Raw genomic sequence first — 21,457 nt, forward strand, 5'->3', positions numbered from 1 at the left:
GCAAAACAACAACGGTCGTGTGCAAGAGCCTTTATAGATTGATTACTGACATTTATGGCTCTTTTTGCAGATTTCAGGTCCAGAATAGTCATCACTTCACGGCTTTACCCTGAATGTAAAGACTGGACATGCTGGGAGTTGTAGTTCTCCAGCATTAGATGAGATGCAATCTCTCCTGAGGAGAGCCCCCCGTCCCCATACTCTCAGTTCCCGCCATACTCTCAGTTCCCGCCATTACCAGCTGACTGAACGCGTTCCCACAATCCTCTGCGCTGTGGGCGTGTTCAGAAGATCCCGGGAAATTCAGAGACCGGGCTGCCATAGTTCTCCCGGTACCATGGCAACAACCAGTGCAGACGGGGCCCCCAGGGGCCAGCAGCGCAATCCTCTCCAGGTGAAAAGCGGGCGTTCATTACCGGGGGAGTGTTTTAAAGCGCCGTGGCGGGTGAGGTCACTGCTAGTGGGTGGGTCACGTAAACGGGTGTTATGTAAGAGAGACGGGGAGGACTACAAGTCTCAGCAGGGCTGTCCGTCAGATAATAGTGTATGTGACATATAAAGGAGGGTTAGCTGAAGATACATGGGGTCTATGACCAGGACAGCGGCTGTCATGGTGGTCAGGATGCTGAGGGGATTGAGTACACAGGACAACCCCCTCCATCATGGGATCAGACGGTAGAGTACACAGGACAACCACCTCCATCATGGGATCAGGCCGTAGAGTACGCAGGACAACCATCTCCATCATGGGATCAGGCGGTAGAGCGCGCAGGACAACCCCCTCCATCATGGGATCAGGCGGTAGAGCGCGCAGGACAACCCCCCTCCATCATGGGATCAGGCGGTAGAGCGCGCAGGACAACCCCCTCCATCATGGGATCAGGCGGTAGAGCGCGCAGGACAACCCCCTCCATCATGGGATCAGACGGTAGAGTACGCAGGACAACCCCCTCCATAATGGGATCAGACGGTAGAGCATGCAGGACAACCCCCTCCATCATGGGATCAGACGGTAGAGCGCGCAGGACAACCCCCTCCATCATGGGATCAGACGGTAGAGCGCGCAGGACAACCCCCTCCATCATGGGATCAGACGGTAGAGCGCGCAGGACAACCCCCTCCATCATGGGATCAGACGGTAGAGCGCGCAGGACAACCCCCTCCATCATGGGATCAGACGGTAGAGCGCGCAGGACAACCCCCTCCATCATGGGATCAGACGGTAGAGCGCGCAGGACAACCCCCTCCATCATGGGATCAGGCGGTAGAGCGCGCAGGACAACCCCCTCCATCATGGGATCAGGCGGTAGAGCGCGCAGGACAACCCCCTCCATCATGGGATCAGGCGGTAGAGCGCGCAGGACAACCCCCTCCATCATGGGATCAGGCGGTAGAGCGCGCAGGACAACCCCCTCCATCATGGGATCAGGCGGTAGAGCGCGCAGGACAACCCCTCCATCATGGGATCAGGCGGTAGAGCGCGCAGGACAACCCCCTCCATCATGGGATCAGGCGGTAGAGCGCGCAGGACAACCCCCTCCATCATGGGATCAGACGGTAGAGTACGCAGGACATCATTTTTCTGCAACCGGAAATTGTTTCTGCTCATCTGAATGAGGTTGTTCTGGTGGGAAGCGCATGGATTTCTGGAGGCTGCATTCAGAGGAATGGAACTGATTTTTTGCAACAAACTCTGCCTTGTGTGAGCTCTCCCTAACAGCTGCAACATCAACACCGTGAAGACTAAGGCCTCATGCACGCGACCGTATGTATTTTGCGGTCCGCAAAAAATACAGATGACGTCCGTTTGCATTCCGTATTTTGCAGAACGGAACAGCTGGCCCCTAATAGAACAGTACTATCTTTGTCCGTAATGCGGACAACAATAGGACATGTTAAATTTTTTTGCGTAACGGAAATACGGAAACAGAATGCACACTGAGCAACTTCCGTTTTTATTTTTGCAGACCCATTGAAATTATTGGTTCTGTATACGGTCCGCCAAAAAAATGGAGTGGACACGGAAAGAAAATACGTTTGTGTGCATGAGGCCTAAGGCTAACTCATCCGGCAGAGGAACAGCTGCAGGCATAGCCGGATTCTGCTTTTCCCTGCCGGAGCCCTTTCACTATAATGGGACCCGACGGAGATCCTGCCTGTTCCCGACATTAGCGCTGCGACTCATGGATAAAAGTTGATGATTTTGATGCTAGTGTGAAAATAGCCTTAGGGCTCATGCACACGACCATTGTTGTTTTGCGATCTGCAAATTGTGGATCCGCAAAAAACGGATACCGGCCATGTGCGTTCCATATTTTGTGGAACGGAATGGCCGGCCCCTATTAGAACAGTGCTATCCTTGTCCGTAATTTTGTGGAACAGACATATGAACACTGAATGCACACAGGGTCATTTGTTGTTTTTTTTATTTTTTTTATTTTGCCCCTAGAAATGGGAAGAAAAATAAGTTTGTCTGCATGGGCCCTTAGGCATGGTTTTTCACATAACGCAGGCCCCATAGAAATGGGTTTTGCGTGAAAATGGCAAGCATCCGCAAGCAAGTGCGGATGCGGTGCGGTTTTCACGCACGGTTGCTAGGAGACTATCGGGATGGGGACCCGATCATTATTATTTTCCCTTATAACATGGTTATAAGGAAAAATAATAGCATTCTTAATACAGAATGCATAGTACAATAGCGCTGGAGGGGTTAAAATAAATAAATTGAACTCACCTTAATCCACTTGTTCGCGCAGCCGGCATCTCTTCTGTCTTATTTTGTGAGGAATAGGATCTTTGATGGCGTCACTACGTTCATCACATGATCCATCACCATGGTAAAAGATCCTGTGATGGACCATGTGATGAGCGTAGTGACGTCATCAAAGGTCCTATTCCTCACAAAAGAAGACAGAAGAGATGCCGGCTGCGCGAACAAGTGGATTAAGGGGAGTTACATTATTTATTTATTTTAACCCCTCCAGCGCTATTGTACTATGCAGTCTGTATTCAGAATGCTATTATTTTCCCTTATAACCATGTTATGAGGGAAAATAATACAATCTACACAACCTTGAACTCAAACCTGACCGTCTGTGAAGAAGTTCGGGTCTGGGTACCACATTCAGTTTTTTATCACGCGCGTGCAAAACGCATTGCACCCGCGCGATAAAAACTGAACAACGGAACGCACTCGCAGTCAAAACTGACTACAATTGTGTACCTACTTGCGCGGGTTTGCCGCAATGCACCGGTACGCATCCGGACCTAATCCGGACACGCTCGTCTTCAAGGGGCCCAAGCGTCCATTCAGATGTCCGCAACGTGTTTTGCGGATCCACAGAGCCGCGGATCCGCAAAACACGGGCAGCGGCAATGTGCGTTCTGCATTTTACGGACCTCACATTGCCGGCACTATAGAATATGCCTATTCTGTCCAAACATGTTCTATTTTTTTTCGAGAACGGAATTGCAGACCTGGAATTGCGGGTCCGCAATTCTGCATCAGGGCAGCACATCGTGCTGCCCCATAGAAATGAATAGGTCCGCAATTCCGCAAATGCGGAACAAAATTGCGGACGTCTGAATGGACCCTAACACTCAGCATCTTCTAGCAACCATCCGTGAAAAACGCATTGCATCCGGACTGCTTCCGCCCCATTGGTACATATGACCCATCATCTGGAACCATACTAGATCTGCCTTCTCCTGTTTTGTTGAGAAACTTAGTATCAATGGCATTGGACGGAGATCCCACACGAGTCTAGTACGGAGACCCTCCCCTTTCTAGATATACGCATTTCCAGGAAGGGATTAGAGGAATTATCTACCACTATCTATAGAAAACCGACTTAGACTAACTCGGACCTTCACTGGAGCAGTAGTCGCCCCGCTCCCCTCGAGAGGTATTCCACGGGGACAATACCTGCGCCTCCGCCGGAATTGTTCTGAGAAATCTGATTTTGTAAAACAAGTGAATGATCTTAGGGTCAGGTTTCTATCCAGAGGCTACCCAGATCCTACCCTCAGAACAGCTTTTCAGACAGTCCTATCTACTGACCGCACGGAACTATTGGTACCCAATGCCGATCAAAAGATCCGCCTGATTACTACTATTGATTGCGCTGCAGGTCAGGCCAGAGGGAACCTAAACAGACACTGTCCTGTCCTCCTCCTGATAGACCCTGATATTAGGGTGTAATCCATGAATATCCACAGGTTACATCTAGAATAGGCAGTAGTCCTCGGGATCTCCTTGTCCACAGCCACTACACCCCTGCTCTCCGTAGGGGTAGCTGGTTAGATTGTGAACCAAAAGGTTGTTTCAGGTGTAGTGGCTGTGTGGCCTGTGATATTATCCAGAGTGGTAAATCCTTCTACAGTACCAACCTGCAACAGACTTTTCCCATTAAGAACTTCATTAACTACCAGAACCCCAATGTTAAGACCTCAGATCAGACCCCAATGTGAATGACCCCAAATCGGACCTCAGATATGAGCCCTCATGCCTCTTAGCAGCCTCCATATGAGCCCCTATGCTTCTTGGCGGCCCCCATGTGATCCCCCCATGCCTCTTGGCGGCCCCCATGTGATCCCCCCCATGCCTCTTGGCGGCCCCCATGTGATCCCCCCCATGCCTCTTGGCGGCCCCCATGTGATCCCCCCCATGCCTCTTGGCGGCCCCCATGTGATCCCCCCCATGCCTCTTGGCGGCCCCCATGTGATCCCCCCCATGCCTCTTGGCGGCCCCCATGTGATCCCCCCCCATGCCTCTTGGCGGCCCCCATGTGATCCCCCCATGCCTCTTGGCGGCCCCCATGTGATCCCCCCATGCCTCTTGGCGGCCCCCATGTGATCCCCCCCATGCCTCTTGGCGGCCCCCATGTGATCCCCCCCCATGCCTCTTGGCGGCCCCCATGTGATCCCCCCCCATGCCTCTTGGCGGCCCCCATGTGATCCCCCCCCATGCCTCTTGGCGGCCCCCATGTGATCCCCCCCCATGCCTCTTGGCGGCCCCCATGTGATCCCCCCCCATGCCTCTTGGCGGCCCCCCATGTGATCCCCCCCCATGCCTCTTGGCGGCCCCCATGTGATCCCCCCCCATGCCTCTTGGCGGCCCCCATGTGATCCCCCAGTGCCTCTTGGCGGCCCCCATGTGATCCCCCAATGCCTCTTGGCGGCCCCCATGTGATCCCCCAATGCCTCTTGGCGGCCCCCATGTGATCCCCCAATGCCTCTTGGCGGCCCCCATGTGATCCCCCAATGCCTCTTGGCGGCCCCCATGCCTTTTAGCAATCCCCATATGAGCCCCCATGCTACAGAGTGCTTAAAATAAAAAAAAATACTCACCTCTCCTGCTCTGGACGCCGCCGCTCCTCACCCACAGCGCCCTCTTTATCCGGCTGTGCTGTGATCTGACGCGCACAGCGTGAGATCACAAAGCGCCCTCACGCTGTGCACAGCCGACAGCCGAGGACCAGGAAGCAGTGAGTACAGAGCCTTCCCCGCTTTCCGGTCCTCCAGTACTAATGAGCACTTCCATTATGGAAGCGCTCATTAGTATTCACCCCATAAGACGCAGGGGGGAAAAATGTGTCTTATGGGGCGAAAAATACGGGTAAATACAGAGGAGTGTTTAACCCTGTTTTCCTCTTTGGCCATGTTTGTGCGCGGCCTGACATGGTGACCTCAGCATTGCGTCACCTACGTCTTTATACTGGGAGCCAGGCCTCGTTTTGAGGCCGCTCCACGCTTAAAATACTGGTGGGCTGAGCGGCCTATCCCGGCCACAAACTGCCCCTGGGAGACATTTGGGCCCTGTAAATGGAGGAGTGGGGCTTCCATCTGCCACCACCCCCCTTCCCTCTACTAGTGCCATATCTGGGGCTTAGTTCTATATTACTACATGAGCGGACATTCCGTAGTTAACCCACTGTAACCTGCACTGCTGCTCAGCAGCACTCATCTGTGTACTGACTAGTTCATGCCCAGCTCCCCTGCGTTTCCCCTAATGAGTTTTTCTAAATGGAAAGCGAAACATGCGTGTAAGGAATAGATAGGATAGGCTAACTTTTATTTAGCGAAAGGTTCCGGACGGGGTCACTTTTCAGGGCGGGTGCTCTGTTAGGCTGTCAGGGCCAGTAGAGCAATACCAGGGATAGTTTATCCCAACCTTGTCTTCCACATAGCATCTTCATCTGGCCCAGGGACAGTCTCTCTTTCCTGGACCATCGATGCATGCTGGAATCTGACGGAGGGGTAGGACAAACGGTTTTCATTTATGGGCGCCGCTGTGCACCATTTTTCCTACTACGATTTTAGGTTCTTGTTTAATAATTCATATTATTTTGATTTATCTTAAAGGGAATCTGTCACTAGCATATTAGCAAATTTTTTTTTTTTTATGAATCAATATGTAATAAAGTACCTTATTTCCATATGTCTTGTTCTTTTTATTCTGTGTCTTGTCATTTCTTAAAAAAAACGCTTTTTATGATATTCAAATGAAGCTGTAAGGAGCCCAGAGGGGCGTTATTCTTTGTCCACGGTGCCCAGGAACGCCCCTCTGAAGTGCCGTGCCCGCCTAAATTTGAAAACTAAGAACTTCTCCAAGATCGCCTAAATCGCCTCCCAGAGGCGAGGCTAAGTGCTCGCTCCCTCCCCCCCAGCGCCGCGCTCTGCGGCAAACACCCCCGATCCTTCTCTCGCCCGCATCCAAAATCCTGCGCAGGCGCAGTGCCGGCGATTGCCTGTGCGATGATAAGACGACTGAGGGCAACAGCCCAGTGACGCTGTTGAAGCTGTTGCCCTCAGTCGTCTTAAAAAGAACAAGACATATGAAAATAAGGTACTTTATTACACATGGATTCATAAAATTTTTTTTTGCTAATATGCTAGTGACAGATTCCCTTTAAGGGCTATCTTTTTAGTAGAAAAAGTATTAAAAGTTACTATTTATATCTAATCAAGACTGGATTACCTCCCTAGTATATTGTTTTGAACTTCAGATGATCTCCTGCATAGATTTATCCCATTATCCCTTTTGGTTTAAGTGTTTCTAGAGGGGAAACATTTCATTGTCTATCGCGGCAAAACCATGGTAAAGCACTGTGTATGTTTTTCCCTTTTTTCCATGTTTTACGCTGCTGGGGTAGTGTTTCCATGCAGAGTGTGGACTTGCAGCTCTAGGTGTGTGCATGGTGGCGGCGTCCGCCCGTCTGCCTTTTAATACTTTTCTGGGGTCTGTTCTTCTTTGGATTTTATTTTCTGACTCTCCCTATTTGTCTTGCAGGATCTGGACAACTTGCTGCTCTGTGGAATTTGCTTTGATTATTTCAACATCGCCATGATTATCCCGCAGTGTTCACATAACTGTGAGTATCCCCGAGTCACAGACACTTAAATGGGTTGTCTCATCATAGACATTGGGGGCATATCACTAGGATATTCTCCCATTGTCTTATAGGTGCGGGTCCCACTGCTGGGACCCGCACCAATATTGAGAACGGAGCCCCGCAAGGTGGTGGCTGGAGGACTACGGTCCGACCACCACTAAGCCGGCTCCCTATAGAAGTGAATGGGAGCGGACCGCGCATGACCGGCCACCGCTCCCATTCACTTCTATGGGCTCGACGGAAATGGCCGATCCAGCGCTCTGCAATTTTCGCCGCCCCATGGAAAATTAATGGAGGGCGGCTGCGCATGTGCAGTGCGCCCTCCTTCACTTTCGGGGCTAAATTTTTGATATGGGTGCAGGTCCCAGTGGTGGGACCCGCTCCTATAAGACAATGGGGGCATATCCTAGCGATATGCCCCCATTGTCTGTCATGAGACAACCCCTTTAAGCTGGAGGGTCGCAGAGTGATTGCCGTGCACTCAGGACCTCTGTCTCCATGTTTTCTTGTTGTCTCATGCTGCCGTCACTTCCTCCTAAATCAATTCACTGTACACAGACTGCAGGCTTAAACGACCGCTGCGTCTTACCCTCCGCTCCTAACGCATGCCATTCATGTGTCGTGATAACCATCCATTTCTGGAACGCTGTGCTCTCAGATGACTTCCACTTTCTCTCATTTCACATAATTCAGGGTCTCTTCAGATCTTGGTGCCAGGCGATTCCATTACTGTGATGTGTGCACAACAGGCATTGATCCATTCTGTGCTGTAATCGGGATAATAGTCTTTGCAGAGTTGTAGCGCGGTCAGTGTACGGTTATTTCTACATTGCCGCTTCAGTTATCAAATTACTTCTGATGTTCAGGCGAGGTTTACAATGCTGAGCTGTTGCTTCAAACGAAAATTGACAGCTCAAAACTGCATGAATATGTCAGTAGTTTCACAAATACTTTACATTGCTGTTTTTTTGCAGTTCTATCCAGATGCGACAGCTTCCAAAATTTTGCCGGTTGCCTTGGAAACATACCACAGTTTATTCCCATCCGTTGTCAGATGTGTGACCATATGGATGAGCTCTGTGTAACTTTTTTTTGAGCTTCCAACTTGCACTGCAAAATTCGTGTAAATGCTGGGCAATCAGGACTTCCAGGCCACATACTACTGGATTCAAAGGGTTTTCGGAGGTTTTAATACTGTTGACCTATCTTCCTGAATAGATCATTAGTATCTGATCAGTGGGGGTCTGACACCCGGGACCCCTGGCAATCAGCTGTTTGAAAAGGCAGTGGTAAGCGTCGGAGCTTCCTTGCAGCTTACCAAGCACATCGCCATACATTGTATAGTGGCCATGCTTGGTATCGCAACTCAGCCCCACTTCTATGGGGCTGAACAGCACCTAGGCCACATGACCGGTGAACGTGTCATGACTGAGAAGGCCGTAGAGCTACTGTGAGCTCCGGTGCCTTCTTAAATAGCTGATCGGTGGGCGTCCCGGGTGTCGGACCCCCACTATCAGATATTGATGACTTAACCATGGGATCCGCACCTATATCGAGAAGGGAGCGGGGAGCGCTGTGGCTGGAGGACCCGGGGGTCCGTCACACCAAGTGCTAATCCCTGCCTCTCCCATAGAAGTGAATGGGAGCATACTGCGCATGCGCGGCCCATGCTCCCAATTATTTCTATGAGCCAGGCTTCGGCTGTTTTCAGCGGCCCCAAAAAAATGAATGGAAGGCGGCAGCGCATACACAGTGCGCCCTCCTTCACTTTTGAGGCTCCGTTCTTGATATAGGTGCGGGTCCCAGCGGTGGGACCCGCACCTATCAGACAATGGGGGCATATCCTAGTGATATGCCCCATTGTCTGAGATGGGAAAACCCCTTTAAGGGTAGGGCAACATGGTGACATGTCTAGTGCAACATAAAATACGTGCCGCTTGTCTGCAGTTTTCTGTTGCAGTACTATTTTAGAGCTGGGATTTGGCTGTGAAAATACAGCGAATGTGCAGCCATTTTGAGTCGTATCAATGGAGTAAATGTCGCACACAACTTGTGACACAATATCCAGTAGAGTTGGATTTTATGCGACTTTGGCATTGCAGAGATGCAACACCGTTAACATACATTATATGAAATGTCGCATGACACGTGTTGCTTTGTAGCCGTACCGTAACGCCCACACGTGGTGGAATGTATTTTTTGGCAATTCAGAAGCAAAATCTAGGCGTGCAACATGCGGCTAGTGCTGGAGGTTCACTGCGGATTTTGTGACAGTCATAGGGCCGCGCTTGACGTGGTTTCCCATAGGGAAAGATTGCAGCAGGGTCATGGTAATTCTGTAGTTTTACATGCGACCTTTGTTGCTGTCACAGCCTATTCATTACCTGTGTAACCCTTCTGCAGACCATTACTCCTCTCCTGTCCTGTCCCACAAGCTGATTCCATGTGATCTGCTCCGTTTTATGCCAAATGCACTGAGCACAAGAAGAGAAGTTTACAGTTTAACTCGGCTCCCATCCATTCGCCAAGATTTATCTCTTCAGATCCTGCCTATGTGAACCGGGGATGTAAATTCAGCTTATCTGTTGTTTCACAGGTTTATTAGCGCTTCCAGCATTTGTTATCTACGTTTCTGCTCAGCTGCATTTCCATATTTTATCTTGATTTTATTTTCCATTCTAGAAGATAGTGGTATGTATAAATAGTTCATACAGGAGGCTAAAGGTGGCTTTAGATGGGCAGATTATCGGGAACAAACCTTCCTGCGACTGCTCGTTGTCTGGCAATCTGCCCGTCTAAAGTTGCCGCTGATCACCCGATGAACAAGCGAAGCGTTCCTTCATTGGATGATTCTATCGTTTGTGCAGGCATCTAAATTTTCATTTCTGGGCAGCAGATCGTATGGTGTAAACAGTGATCTTCTGCCCAGAGACAATTCAGCCGTATGAGGACTAGTGATCGCAATAGCCATCCCTCGTCCTCATTTTGGAGGAGATCGCTGCATGTAAATGCTTCACCTCCACTGAACGAGCAGCCAATTGTTGGGAAAGAACCACAGTCTGTCCTGTCCATCCTCTCTGTACTTCAAGTCTCCTCATAAACTCCATTCCTAGAGATTCAGCTGAAGATTTTATCATCTGTATTCAAGATTATAATCCCTGACAAGCAGAGAGGAGGATGAGGCAGCTCTTTAGCTCAGTGCTCTGAGGTAACCCGTCCTGCGGTGTGATTAGGACAGATTTTGTGTGTACTAATAGGACGACGGCCATTTTATTTTCCCTGATTGCTCCCCAGACATAACGAGCCATTACAACTGATGAAAGGTATTTGGGAATATATTTATTAGGGATGAGCGAAAGCCTAGTATCAGTCACTATCGGAGAGCATGGTGTGCGCAAATCGCAGCGCGTGCTGTTTTCTCATAAGCAGCCGAACAGTGGAGGAGAAAGGAGAGGGTCCCCTCTCCTCACTGTGACGCGGCTGGCCCCTGCCACCAATGAAAAGGCTGAAGGGACCAATGGGGTGTATCTGGGAGAGTGGAGAATAGGAGGGCAGGAGAGAGAGAAACTTATCGCGTCCGTGCGGGGCTGGAGCTGAACCCGGATATGTCCCTATCTTCACCCTTCTGGCCCCCCTGACATGAGCATAGGAGCATTTCAGTGTAGGGCAAGGGCTTTTTTTGTTTACAATGGCAAACTGCTAGGTAGAGGCTTCCGCCCAGCAGTGTTTCCGGTGACGTCACCGGCTCTAATGGGCGGGCTTTAGCGCTGCCCTGGCTGTTTTACGGGCTAGGGCAACGCTAAGGCCCACCCATTAGCGCTAGTGACGTCACCGGGCTCACTGCTAGGCAGAAGCACTGAATCCTGACACATTAATTTCAATGGGTTTGTGCACGTTTTTTCACGCATCAGTTCTGCGTTGCGTGAGAATCGCAGCATGTTCTATATTTTGCGTTTTTTATGCAGCCCTGGCCCATAGAAGTGAATGGGGCTTCAGTGAAAAACGCATTGCATCCAGATGGTTGCTAACTGATGGTTGCTAAAAGATGTTGTTTGTAAACATTCATTTTTATATAATATATATTTTTTTTTTCCTCACGCCTCCACAACGGCACTACGTGGAGGTTTACCCCGCCTTCTTCAGGGACAGGAAACGGCTTTCGAGACCAGCCAATAAAGGGCCCCCTCCCTCTTACCTTGCCAGTTGTTTTCCTGTCCCTCAGAAGGTCGGGAACTCGTGCACCAGCTACTATTCGCGCGGCCTTCAGGTTTGTTATCCCGTCGCTGCCGGACGGCCGTCGCAGGGGATAGGATCGCGGGACCCGGCAGTGTGGTTCCTCCTTCTTTTAGGTGAAATCCCAGCTTGGGCTGGTCACCCCGGGCTGTATCCCCGCGTTCCGGTGGAACCGGCATCTCTGTGGCATGGCCGAGCGTTCCTGGGCCTGGGAACGCTCCCATAATCCTCCTATAGCTGCAGCGCGTGCCTCTGTGACACTGCTTATTGCGTCATCGGAAGGGGCCGACGCTGCGCTAACAAAGAGGAAGTGCAGGCTGCCGGCGTCCTCCTGCAGCTACCAAGTGCCCCTCAATCCAAGTCTATCCTGGACGATGCAAGCCGAAGGATACTCCCCCAGAAAGCCCACAGACACCTCCAGGCCTTCTAGCCCGGTAAGCCTCCTCCCTGCTCGATGTATGAGGGGTGTCCCTTTTTTTTTTTTTTTTGCGCACTATTAAATTATGTAAGCTTGCACCCATTTTCTTCTGGTGGCGGTTCCAGAAAAAATAAAATAAGAATCTTTTTTAAATAAAACTTTTCCTGCTATTTATGTCTCTTAGGGGAGAGGAACTTCTAAAAGGGAACTGTCCATCAAAAGAAGATGTGCCATATGCAAGAAAACGCTTTCTGGCTCATATAAAAAACCTTTGTCAGAAATGTTGGACAAACTGGTCTCAGAGGAAACCTTCCCTAGTGGAGAGTCTGAGAACCATGATTAAGGAAGAAGTGGGGGCAGCTGTAGAAGCAAAGCTATCTTCCTTACCGCCCAGACCTTCCACTTCTAGCACCCCTATTATGGAACAAGATTCTGACCTAGATGAAGGTGAAATTTCATCTGGTTCAGACTCTGATATTTCAGAAGACTCCTATGGTCAACCTCTGTGTTCGGTGGAAGAGACGGAATCCTTGTTAAAAAATATCAGAGCTACCATTAATCTAGAAGAAGCAAAAGAGACACTATCTGTACAGGATCAGATGTTCGCAGCTCTGGGGGAGAAGAAAAAACTTGTTTTCCTGTCCATACTGATATTAAATCTTTAATCCAAACTGAGTGGAAAGAGCCTGAAAAGAGACAATCCGCTTCTAAGATATTTAAGAGAAAATATCCGTTTGCGGAAGACAACTCGGCCACCTGGGATAAGACTCCTAGAGTGGACGCCCCCGTGGCAAGAATTTTAATAAAATCTGCCCTACCCTTTGAAGATCTGGGACTTCTTAAGGATCCCATGGATAAAAAATGTGAAAGTCTCCTAAAAAAAAGACATGGGAATCCTCCACCACTATATTGAGACCAGGTATCTCTGCAACCTACACCGCCAGAATCCTGTCTCTGTGGTTGGGACAGCTAGAGGAGCATATTGAGTCCGGCACACCTAGAGAAGACTTCCTTGCCTCAATCCCTATACTGAAGCAGGCTGGCAATTTTATTGCTGATGCTTCAGCAGACATAGTCTTACTATCTGCCAGAACAGCCACCCTAACAAACGCTTCACGAAGAGCTATATGGTTACGTACCTGGTCAGGAGATACGGCGTCAAAAAATAAGCTCTGTTCTTTGCCATGAGAAGGGGATAGAGTTTTTGGCACGGCTCTGGATGACATCTCAGAAAAGGCATCCGATAGGAAGAAGGGCTTTCCCACTGAATCTGAAGTTTTTTTTACAAAAGGTGTTCCTTTCAGCCCCAAAGACGTGGTAAATTTGACCAAAAAAAGAAGGATTCAGGACAATCTTGGCAGTCTCTACCAGAGGAAAAGGAAAGGGGTTCTTGTTTAACCCCGACAAGTCCACCCACACATCCTCCCAATGACGCCAGAGGGGCCGTAGGGGGAAGGCTCAGTTTTTTTCACTCTGCCTGGGAAAATATTCAAGCCTGCCCATGGGTACTAGAGGGGATAGAAAAAGGATACAGTCTGGAGTTCAGTCATTATCCTCCAGACCGGTATACGGAGAACATAAAATTAAAAGCGGAAAACCAGAAGGCAATGGACCTACGAATATCGCTCCTGTTGAAAAAGAGGGCCATCGTTCCTGTACCAGTGGAAGAACGGAAGGAAGGATTTTATTCACCGATTTTTTTTTTTTCTTGTAAGAAAACCGAACGGCTCCTTCAGAGCAATAATAAATTTGAAATCCCTAATCAAGTACATAGTGTACAAAAAGTTCAAAATGGAGACGATAAAATCCGTGACCAACCTCCTTCAAAAAGACGGTTACATGGTAACATTAGACCTGGCAGATGCATATTACTATGTTCCAATCAGAGAAAAAGACCAGAAGTTTTTGAGGACGGCGGTATGGTTCAAAGGATCCCTATGTCACTACCAGTTCCAGGTTCTTCCATTTGGCCTCAGTTCCGCTCCGAGACTGTTCACGAAAATCTTGACGGAAGTGGCAAAATATTTTTATCTGGCAGAGATTTTATTCATCTCATACCTGGACGACTTCTTGATTGCGGCTCCATCGGAAGACCTGCTGCTTTATCACCTTCAGATTATACTGAAGACCCTGACCAACCTAGGATGGATGGTCAACAGGGAAAAATCATGTCTGCTTCTTCTCACAAAGAAGGATATTTTTGGGAGTTCTGCTGGACTCAATGCTGATGACCTCCTTCCTTCCAGAGCAAAAACAGGACACCTTGATTTCCAACACCGAGAAGTTCCGAAGGCAGAAACTTCCCTCTTTCCGGGATGTAATGACAATCCTGGGTCTTATGACTTCAACAATCCCGTCTGTAAAATGGGCCCAGTACCATACAAGAACACTTCAGACCTTTCTTTTAGAGAGCTGGGACAAAAAACAAACTTCCTTAAACAAAAGAATAAAAATCCCATCTCGTGTAAAAACATCCTCATCTTGGTGGATGAATCGAACAAATCTCTCCCGAGGCGTGGCATGGAGGCCAACGAATCAGGTCGTCATTACTACGGACGCCAGCAAACGGGGGTGGGGAGCCCACATGGAAAAACGGTTGCAGCAGGGTCTATGGGAATCTCACCTTTTTTCGGTAAAGGCGGACCGGAAGATTGGCGGCGCGCTCCGGAGATGCGGAGAGCACATAATGTGCTCTCCGCATCTATTCTGTCCCCATAGAGAATGAATAGGTCCACACCCGTTCCACAATTTGCAGAACGGATGTGGTCCCATTATTACGGATGTCTGAATGGAGAAACGTGAGAGTTTACTCAGACAACACGACAGCAGTGGCCTATATAAACCGGCAGGGAGGTACAAGGGCTCAGGGCCTCATGTCTCGCTCATCAGATTTTCAGTCTAGCAGAAGCTTCTCTATTATCTCTTTCTGCAAGTTCATCTAAGGTGTTCAATGAGGAAGTCCGCTTTAACAGTCGTCATCGTCTATACCAGGGAGAGTGAAAACCCCCCTGATCTAGGGACCAATCAGGTTACAGCGTTGTGGGGGATTCCGGAGATGGATCTCTTTGCCACCAGGTCAAACAGGAAGGTAGAGGTCTTCTTTTCCCTTTCTCCAGGGGAGCATCCGAGGGCATTGGACGCATTGGCCCAATCATGGCGGCATGGCCTTCTTTATGCCTTTTCCCCCCTAAGGCTCCATTCACACGTCCGCAATTCTGTTCCGCATTTTGTGGAACAGAATTGCGGACCCATTAATTTCTATGGGGCCACACGATGTGCTGCCCGGATCTGGAAATGTGGATCTGCACTTCCGGGTCCGCATTTCCGTTCCCGAAAAAAAAATTGAACATGTCCTATTCTTGTCCGCAATTGCGGACAAGATTAGGCATTTTCTATCAAGTGCCGGTGAGTGGACCGTATACGGAAACATTCATTTCAATGGGTCCGCAAAAAACACGGAAGTTACTCCATGTGCATTCCGTTTCCGTATGTCTGTATTTCCATTCCGCAAAATATTAGAACATGTCCTATTATTGTCCGCATTACAGACAAGGATAGTACTGTTCTATTAAGGGCCAGCTGTTCTGTTCCGCAAAATACGGAATGCACACGGACGCCATCCGTATTTTTTCGAATCCGTTTTTTGAGGACCGCAAAATACATACGGTAGTGTGCATGAGGCCTAAATGTGATCTATGTGTTCTGGCCAGACCGATGAGCAGCAGCGGGACTGCCTGCTGGATAACATAACGCTGCTCAGTGTCTGGATCAGTAACCACTCAGTAGGGGGTAATTTCTTAATTTCCATACGTTCCAGTTGTCTCCCAGTTACAGTCATGGATGATCATCTAAGCTGAAACGTGGAGGAGGGAAGCAATGCTGAGATGCTTATGTTCTGGTTTGTCTGGATACCTCCACTGATTTGTATTCCGGGGCAGTCAGCGAGCACTTTTGCAAATGACATCGGCGAGCCTGTCACGGAGACGTCTGGCCATCAAAACTGTCAGCGGAGCAGAAAGTAATGCACCCCAGTGACTGCCCCAAGTGGGCCACTTCCCTAGGCTACATATCGGGCTAGGTGCAGTTGCAGAGTCCTTACGTTTTGAAAACCCCACCCGCAGGAAAAACCGATGCAGAATTCAGGGCAAGCTGTGAACTTACAATACATCTTAGGGCACTTTCACACTAGCGTTTTTCTTTTCCGGCACTGAGTTCCGTCAAAAGGGCTCAATGCCGGAAAATAACTGATCAGGTATATCCCTATGCATTCTGAATGGAGAGTGAGGGCTCTTTCACACCTGCGTTCTTTTCTTCCGGCATAGAGTTCCGTCGTCGGGGCTCTATGCCGGAAGAATCCTGATCAGTTTTATCCTAATGCATTCTGAATGGAGAGAAATCCATTCAGGATGCATCAGGATGTCTTCAGTTCCGGAACGGAACGTTTTTTGGCCGGAGAAAATACCGCAGCATGCTGCGCTTTTTGCTCCGGCCAAAAATCCTGAAGACTTGCCGCAAGGCCGGATCCGGAATGAATGCCCATTGAAAGGCATTGATCCGGATCCGGCCTTAAGCTAAACATCATTTCGGCGCATTGTCGGATCCGACGTCTAGCTTTTTTAGAGTGGTTACCATGGCTGCCGGGACGCTAAAGTCCTGGCAGCCATGGTAAAGTGTAGTGGGGAGCGGGGGAGCAGTATACTTACCGTCCGTGCGGCTCCCGGGGCGCTCCAGAGTGACGTCAGGGCGCCCCACGCACATGGATCGCATGGGGCGCTCTGACGTCACTCTGGAGCGCCCCGGGAGCCGCACGGACTGTAAGTATACCGCTCCCCCGCTCCTACTATGGCAACCAGGACTTTAATAGCGTCCTGGCTGCCATAGTAACACTGAACGCAGTTTGAAGACAGATCCGTCTTCAAATGCTTTCAGTACACTTGCGTTTTTCCGGATCCGGCGTGTAATTCCGGCAAGTGGAGTACACGCCGGATCCGGACAACGCAAGTGTGAAATAGGCCTAATCTGTTCAGGATGTCTTCAGTTCAGTCATTTTGACTGATCAGGCAAAAGATAAAACCACAGCATGCTACGGTTTTATCTCCAGGCAAAAAAACTAAAGACTTGCCTGAATGCATTTTTTTTCCCATAGGAATGTATTAGTGCCGGATCCGGCATTTGGAATGCTGGATCTGTCCTTCTGCGCAGACCGAAGAAAAAAATAAATGCCGGATCTGTTTTGTCAGATTACACCGGAAAGACTGATCCGGCATCTCAATGCATTTTTTTTACTGATCAGGCATTTTTAAGACTGATCAGGATCCTGATCAGTCTTACAAATGCCATCAGTTGGCATACGTTTTGCCAGATTTGCTTGGCGACGGAACTGCTTGCCGGATCACTCTGCCGCAAGTGTGAAAGTAGCCTTAGGCAAAATCGGCTGCAGAAAAACTGTCGTTGCTTCTCGTCCTACATGTTTTATAGATGAGGCGCATGTTGGTGCCGTTTCCAGCCCAGAAAAAACAAAACTAATGATATTGTGCCACTTAGGGCCTCAGATCAGTGATATTCATGTCTGGGCGCTGCCCTAGTGTACAAATGAGAGCACCTGGACTGAATGCTGGCTCTTACACAGGGCGGCCCGCAAAAAAGTAGTCCGCCTCCAGTATCGCCAAATCAAACTGCCTAATAGTGAATCAGTCTTAGTTGCCCATAGCAACCAATCAGAGCTCAGCTTTTAGTTCCTACAGGGCTCTGAAATAATGAAAGCTGAGCTCTGATTGGTTGCTGTGCACAAATAAGACTTATTTACTATTAGGCAGTTTGATTTGGAGATATTGGAAGCGGGCTGCTTTTTCGTGGCCGCCCTGTAGTTAAATCGTCAGTTCAAATATGCAACTTCTTTTTTTCTTAGCATTCACCATCGAGCTTTGATTGTCATGCACAACTCATTGAATTGAGTTACACACCACTCGTCTGAAAGAGCCCTCAGGGGCCCGATGCACATTAGTGTATTGTGCAAGAACAGCTGACGGTTTAATGTGTATGGGGAGCTCCTGACTCCACCGATGTCGGGTAGAGAGGGATCAGGCAAAATGAATATTTTTGTCTAATCCTTCTGTTCTCGCAGAAGATAAGTAGTGTCTGGCAGCGGCTTTCTCCCCTCTTCCCATTCATTACACAGACATATTCAGCCTGTGTATGAGGGAGTCGGGAGACGAAGCTGTTTGACGAGCGATCATTTGATTAGGGCTACACCCATCACTACAAAAATTTCTGTGATCTCCATAGGAACAGATTGAGTAGCTGAAAATGCTTTCAAAATCTCTTCAGTCGGCTGACTCATTAGTTGTGTTTTCCTACATACGAACGTGAAAATCACCTAAAAATCTCTGTAAAATTGCTTTATTAAAAAGTCTGCAAAAAAGCCCCGGATCTTGGACAGATCGGGTAAAAGTCGTATAAGTCATATCGTGTCACGTTCCACCTGAAGAAGCGGTCAGACTGAAGTCACTTCTTGGCTTCCATCCCTCTACTTAGCCTCTGGTAATTGTCCTCGCTGAGGTTCTGCGTCCTCTTTTTATGGACTCTTCATATGCGCCGTACGTCTCCGTCCCGGGCGCCGCGCTGTGGTTTTTAGTCTGGTTTATTGAGGATTGCAGAAAATCCATTTTCTCCCTCTGCTTATGGTAAAGGAAATTGCTCGTTACATTTCTGCCCAGAATAATAAACCCGTCGAATTAAAGAGGGGAATGAGGTATGCCGCGAGCTGACTGCTCATACATCTGTGGGAATTGGTCGGCGCCTGCGAAGAACACGTGCAGCTTGGAAGCTCCATCGTACTCCTCTCCTTTCATTGACAATAGGCGCTTGACTTGGTCTTTTTTTTCCCGGTGATTGGCAGCGTCTTCAGCCGGAGACAGTATATTGGACCAGTGATAATATCTCGGGCATTGAGCTTCATGCGGACGAGCTTGTAGTTCCACGGCTGATGTGCATTCACTGTCTGCTCAGGCGTTTCTCTAGTAGGAGCATTTCCGGGCTTAGGAAACGCTGATGAAAATGCCCCCTCATTCAGTCTCCTTGCACCGCACCCTTCGTCTCATTGCCCCCCTCCATTTGCATATTGGAAAGGACATGCATCGAGGTGCATCGTTGCTGCATACCACACTCTGCACGGTGTTTCGGCGCGGAGTGTGATGCCTTGAATGTAATTTCCCTGTTTACTATATGACACGTGAAAGCACCTACCCCCATGTCATTAGGCAGGGGCGGATTGGCCATAGACCTTACAGGGAAATTTCCCAGTGGGTGGATGCCCAGGGGGCCGCCTGAGCCCTCCTCACTGCCGGGCAGTGGAAGTTTTTGGGAATGTATTTTGTGATTGACTTTGGTATTTGGCTCTGTTAGGTGGTACAATGTGCCACAATATGGTATTGCTGCCCGCCTACTTGTGTTGGCCCTGACTTCCATCTATTTGGACCCGACTACAAAATGGGGCCACTCTTAGTACTTTTTCCAGGGCCACTTTAAGTTCCCAGTCTGCCTCTGTCATCAGGTCTCCACTTTGCATATTGTTTTGCACTTCGTGAGACAATCTCCTCATAATCTTCATGTTCCCACTTGGTGTTTAGACTTTTTCTGTACTTGCTGTAAGGGCTCGTTCACATTAATGTAAGGGTGGTCTGCAATGCAAGGGCACCAGCCGTGTGCACGCCGTGCTGAGGATCCGGACCCATTGACTTGAATGGGTCCGCGATCTGCAAGATACGGCCAAAGATAGGACAGGTCTTATCTTTTGTGGAGCAGAAGCTCGTACCCAAAAACTTCTGAGTATCTTGCGGATCACGGACCCAATCAAATCGATGGGTCTGCATCCGCAGCATGGAGTGCGCATGGTCGGTGCCACGTATTGCTGACCCAGTGATTGTGGTCCGAATAAGGGCACGGAGCCCTTGCGGTCGTGTGAATGAGCCCTAATGGAAATGAGATCTGAATGCACAGAACTTGTGTCTGACAATAAGCTTAACTGAAGTGTAAAGCATGGGAGAGGGAAGAAACTAAGGGGGTCATTTATTAAGACTGGCATTAAGTCGTCGGTCTTAATGAGCCCCTGCGCTGACGGTGGATCTGCTGAAGTTACGAAGGGGCGCTGCTGGCCCTTCCCCGCCCACTCCAAATTTTATGTAGTCATGTAATGAAACATCCTGCAGAGTTATCATCACTCCCATCATTTTTGCACAATTCAGCCTCTCGCACTCCTGTCAGCAACACTTTCCTAGGAATCCAGATGACCCGTCAGTGTGTGAGGAGGCTCTTAGAGGACGTCCGTTTTTAGTAAATGCGTGTATTCCCCATGAAATAACTCTGGAGCATCTTTGAACACTACATTGTGCCGTTCCTCTGCTATTCCTATTGTAAATCTTTGAATAAATTGACAACTTGTTAATATTTCCCTTGTTAAAGCGGCGCGTTCCTGCATAGTCATAGGGTCAGCTCTGATTGGACAATGCCAAACTGTGCAGGGACACACCCCTCAGTGGTGACACCCAGTTGCCGATTTATTCATAAGTCTTCCAGGAAGAAAAAGAGAACAGAACAAGAAAAGAGTCCAGAACTGAGTTAATATCGATACTGCGCTGCTGTTCGTTCTCTTATTGGAGTCCAGAGAATATAAAAAGAATGAACGGTGAAATGTAACGTTGTGTATGGGCCCCATGGAGGAGGGCGTATCTGGAATCTGCCGCCCGGGGGCATTTGGAGTAGAGGGTTCTCATTAATATTCCGATGGGAGTTATATCCTATGGAAAGCCTTGTGGATGGCGTCTGGAGAGTAATGAGAGCCTCCCAGCTCCCCGGACTTCACATCCATTTCCTTCTTACTTAATTCTGATTTATAAGATTCATAAATCTCTAAATGCTGACGAAAGCAGCGATTAATTGCGTGCAGCGCCTCCTAAATGCGTTTACCGCTCATCTTTATTTATATCCTGCGCCGCGCTCTTTTCATATATAAAATCAATGCAGTTACTGCCATTGTAAAGCCGGTCAGTTCTATGACGGAGCGCAGCGCTCCCCACTGATGTTATCCATCACTCCAAACACTTTCCCTACAGCAGAAAACAAAACTGCTCAGAATTATTACTGCACCGCGCCGCTCACTAATCCCCATAAGATTCATGATGTAAAATTAATGAGGCAATGTCCTGAAGATTATTTTATTCTAAAATCAATAAATGTATTATGGAGCTTGTCTTGTGTAATAAAACCATAATATTCCCTTGTCTGAAAGGTGGGAGCGAGGATGTGTCATATCAGTCTCAGGAATTCCACCTTCCTAACTGAATGTGTAGATTCTATTACATAAGGGCTGTATTATAGTAGTTATATTCTTGTACATAGGAGCAGTATTAAAGTA

At 48.8% G+C, this 21,457-nt stretch overlaps 1 protein-coding gene across 1 annotated transcript in view; it reads left to right on the plus strand.

The window, feature by feature from the left end:
* Window positions 1-291: 291 nt before the first annotated feature.
* RAD18 (RAD18 E3 ubiquitin protein ligase) overlaps window positions 292-21,457 on the plus strand; it is a 241,939-nt gene continuing 220,773 nt past the window's right edge. The window contains exons 1-2 of the mRNA XM_044301938.1: window positions 292-394; window positions 7,292-7,373. Coding sequence (XP_044157873.1) covers window positions 338-394; window positions 7,292-7,373 — 139 coding nt within the window. The 5' untranslated portion in view covers window positions 292-337. The remainder of the gene's footprint in view (window positions 395-7,291; window positions 7,374-21,457) is intronic.

Source organism: Bufo gargarizans, chromosome 7 (assembly GCF_014858855.1).
Source record: "Bufo gargarizans isolate SCDJY-AF-19 chromosome 7, ASM1485885v1, whole genome shotgun sequence".
In the NCBI taxonomy this organism is placed as follows: domain Eukaryota; kingdom Metazoa; phylum Chordata; class Amphibia; order Anura; family Bufonidae; genus Bufo; species Bufo gargarizans.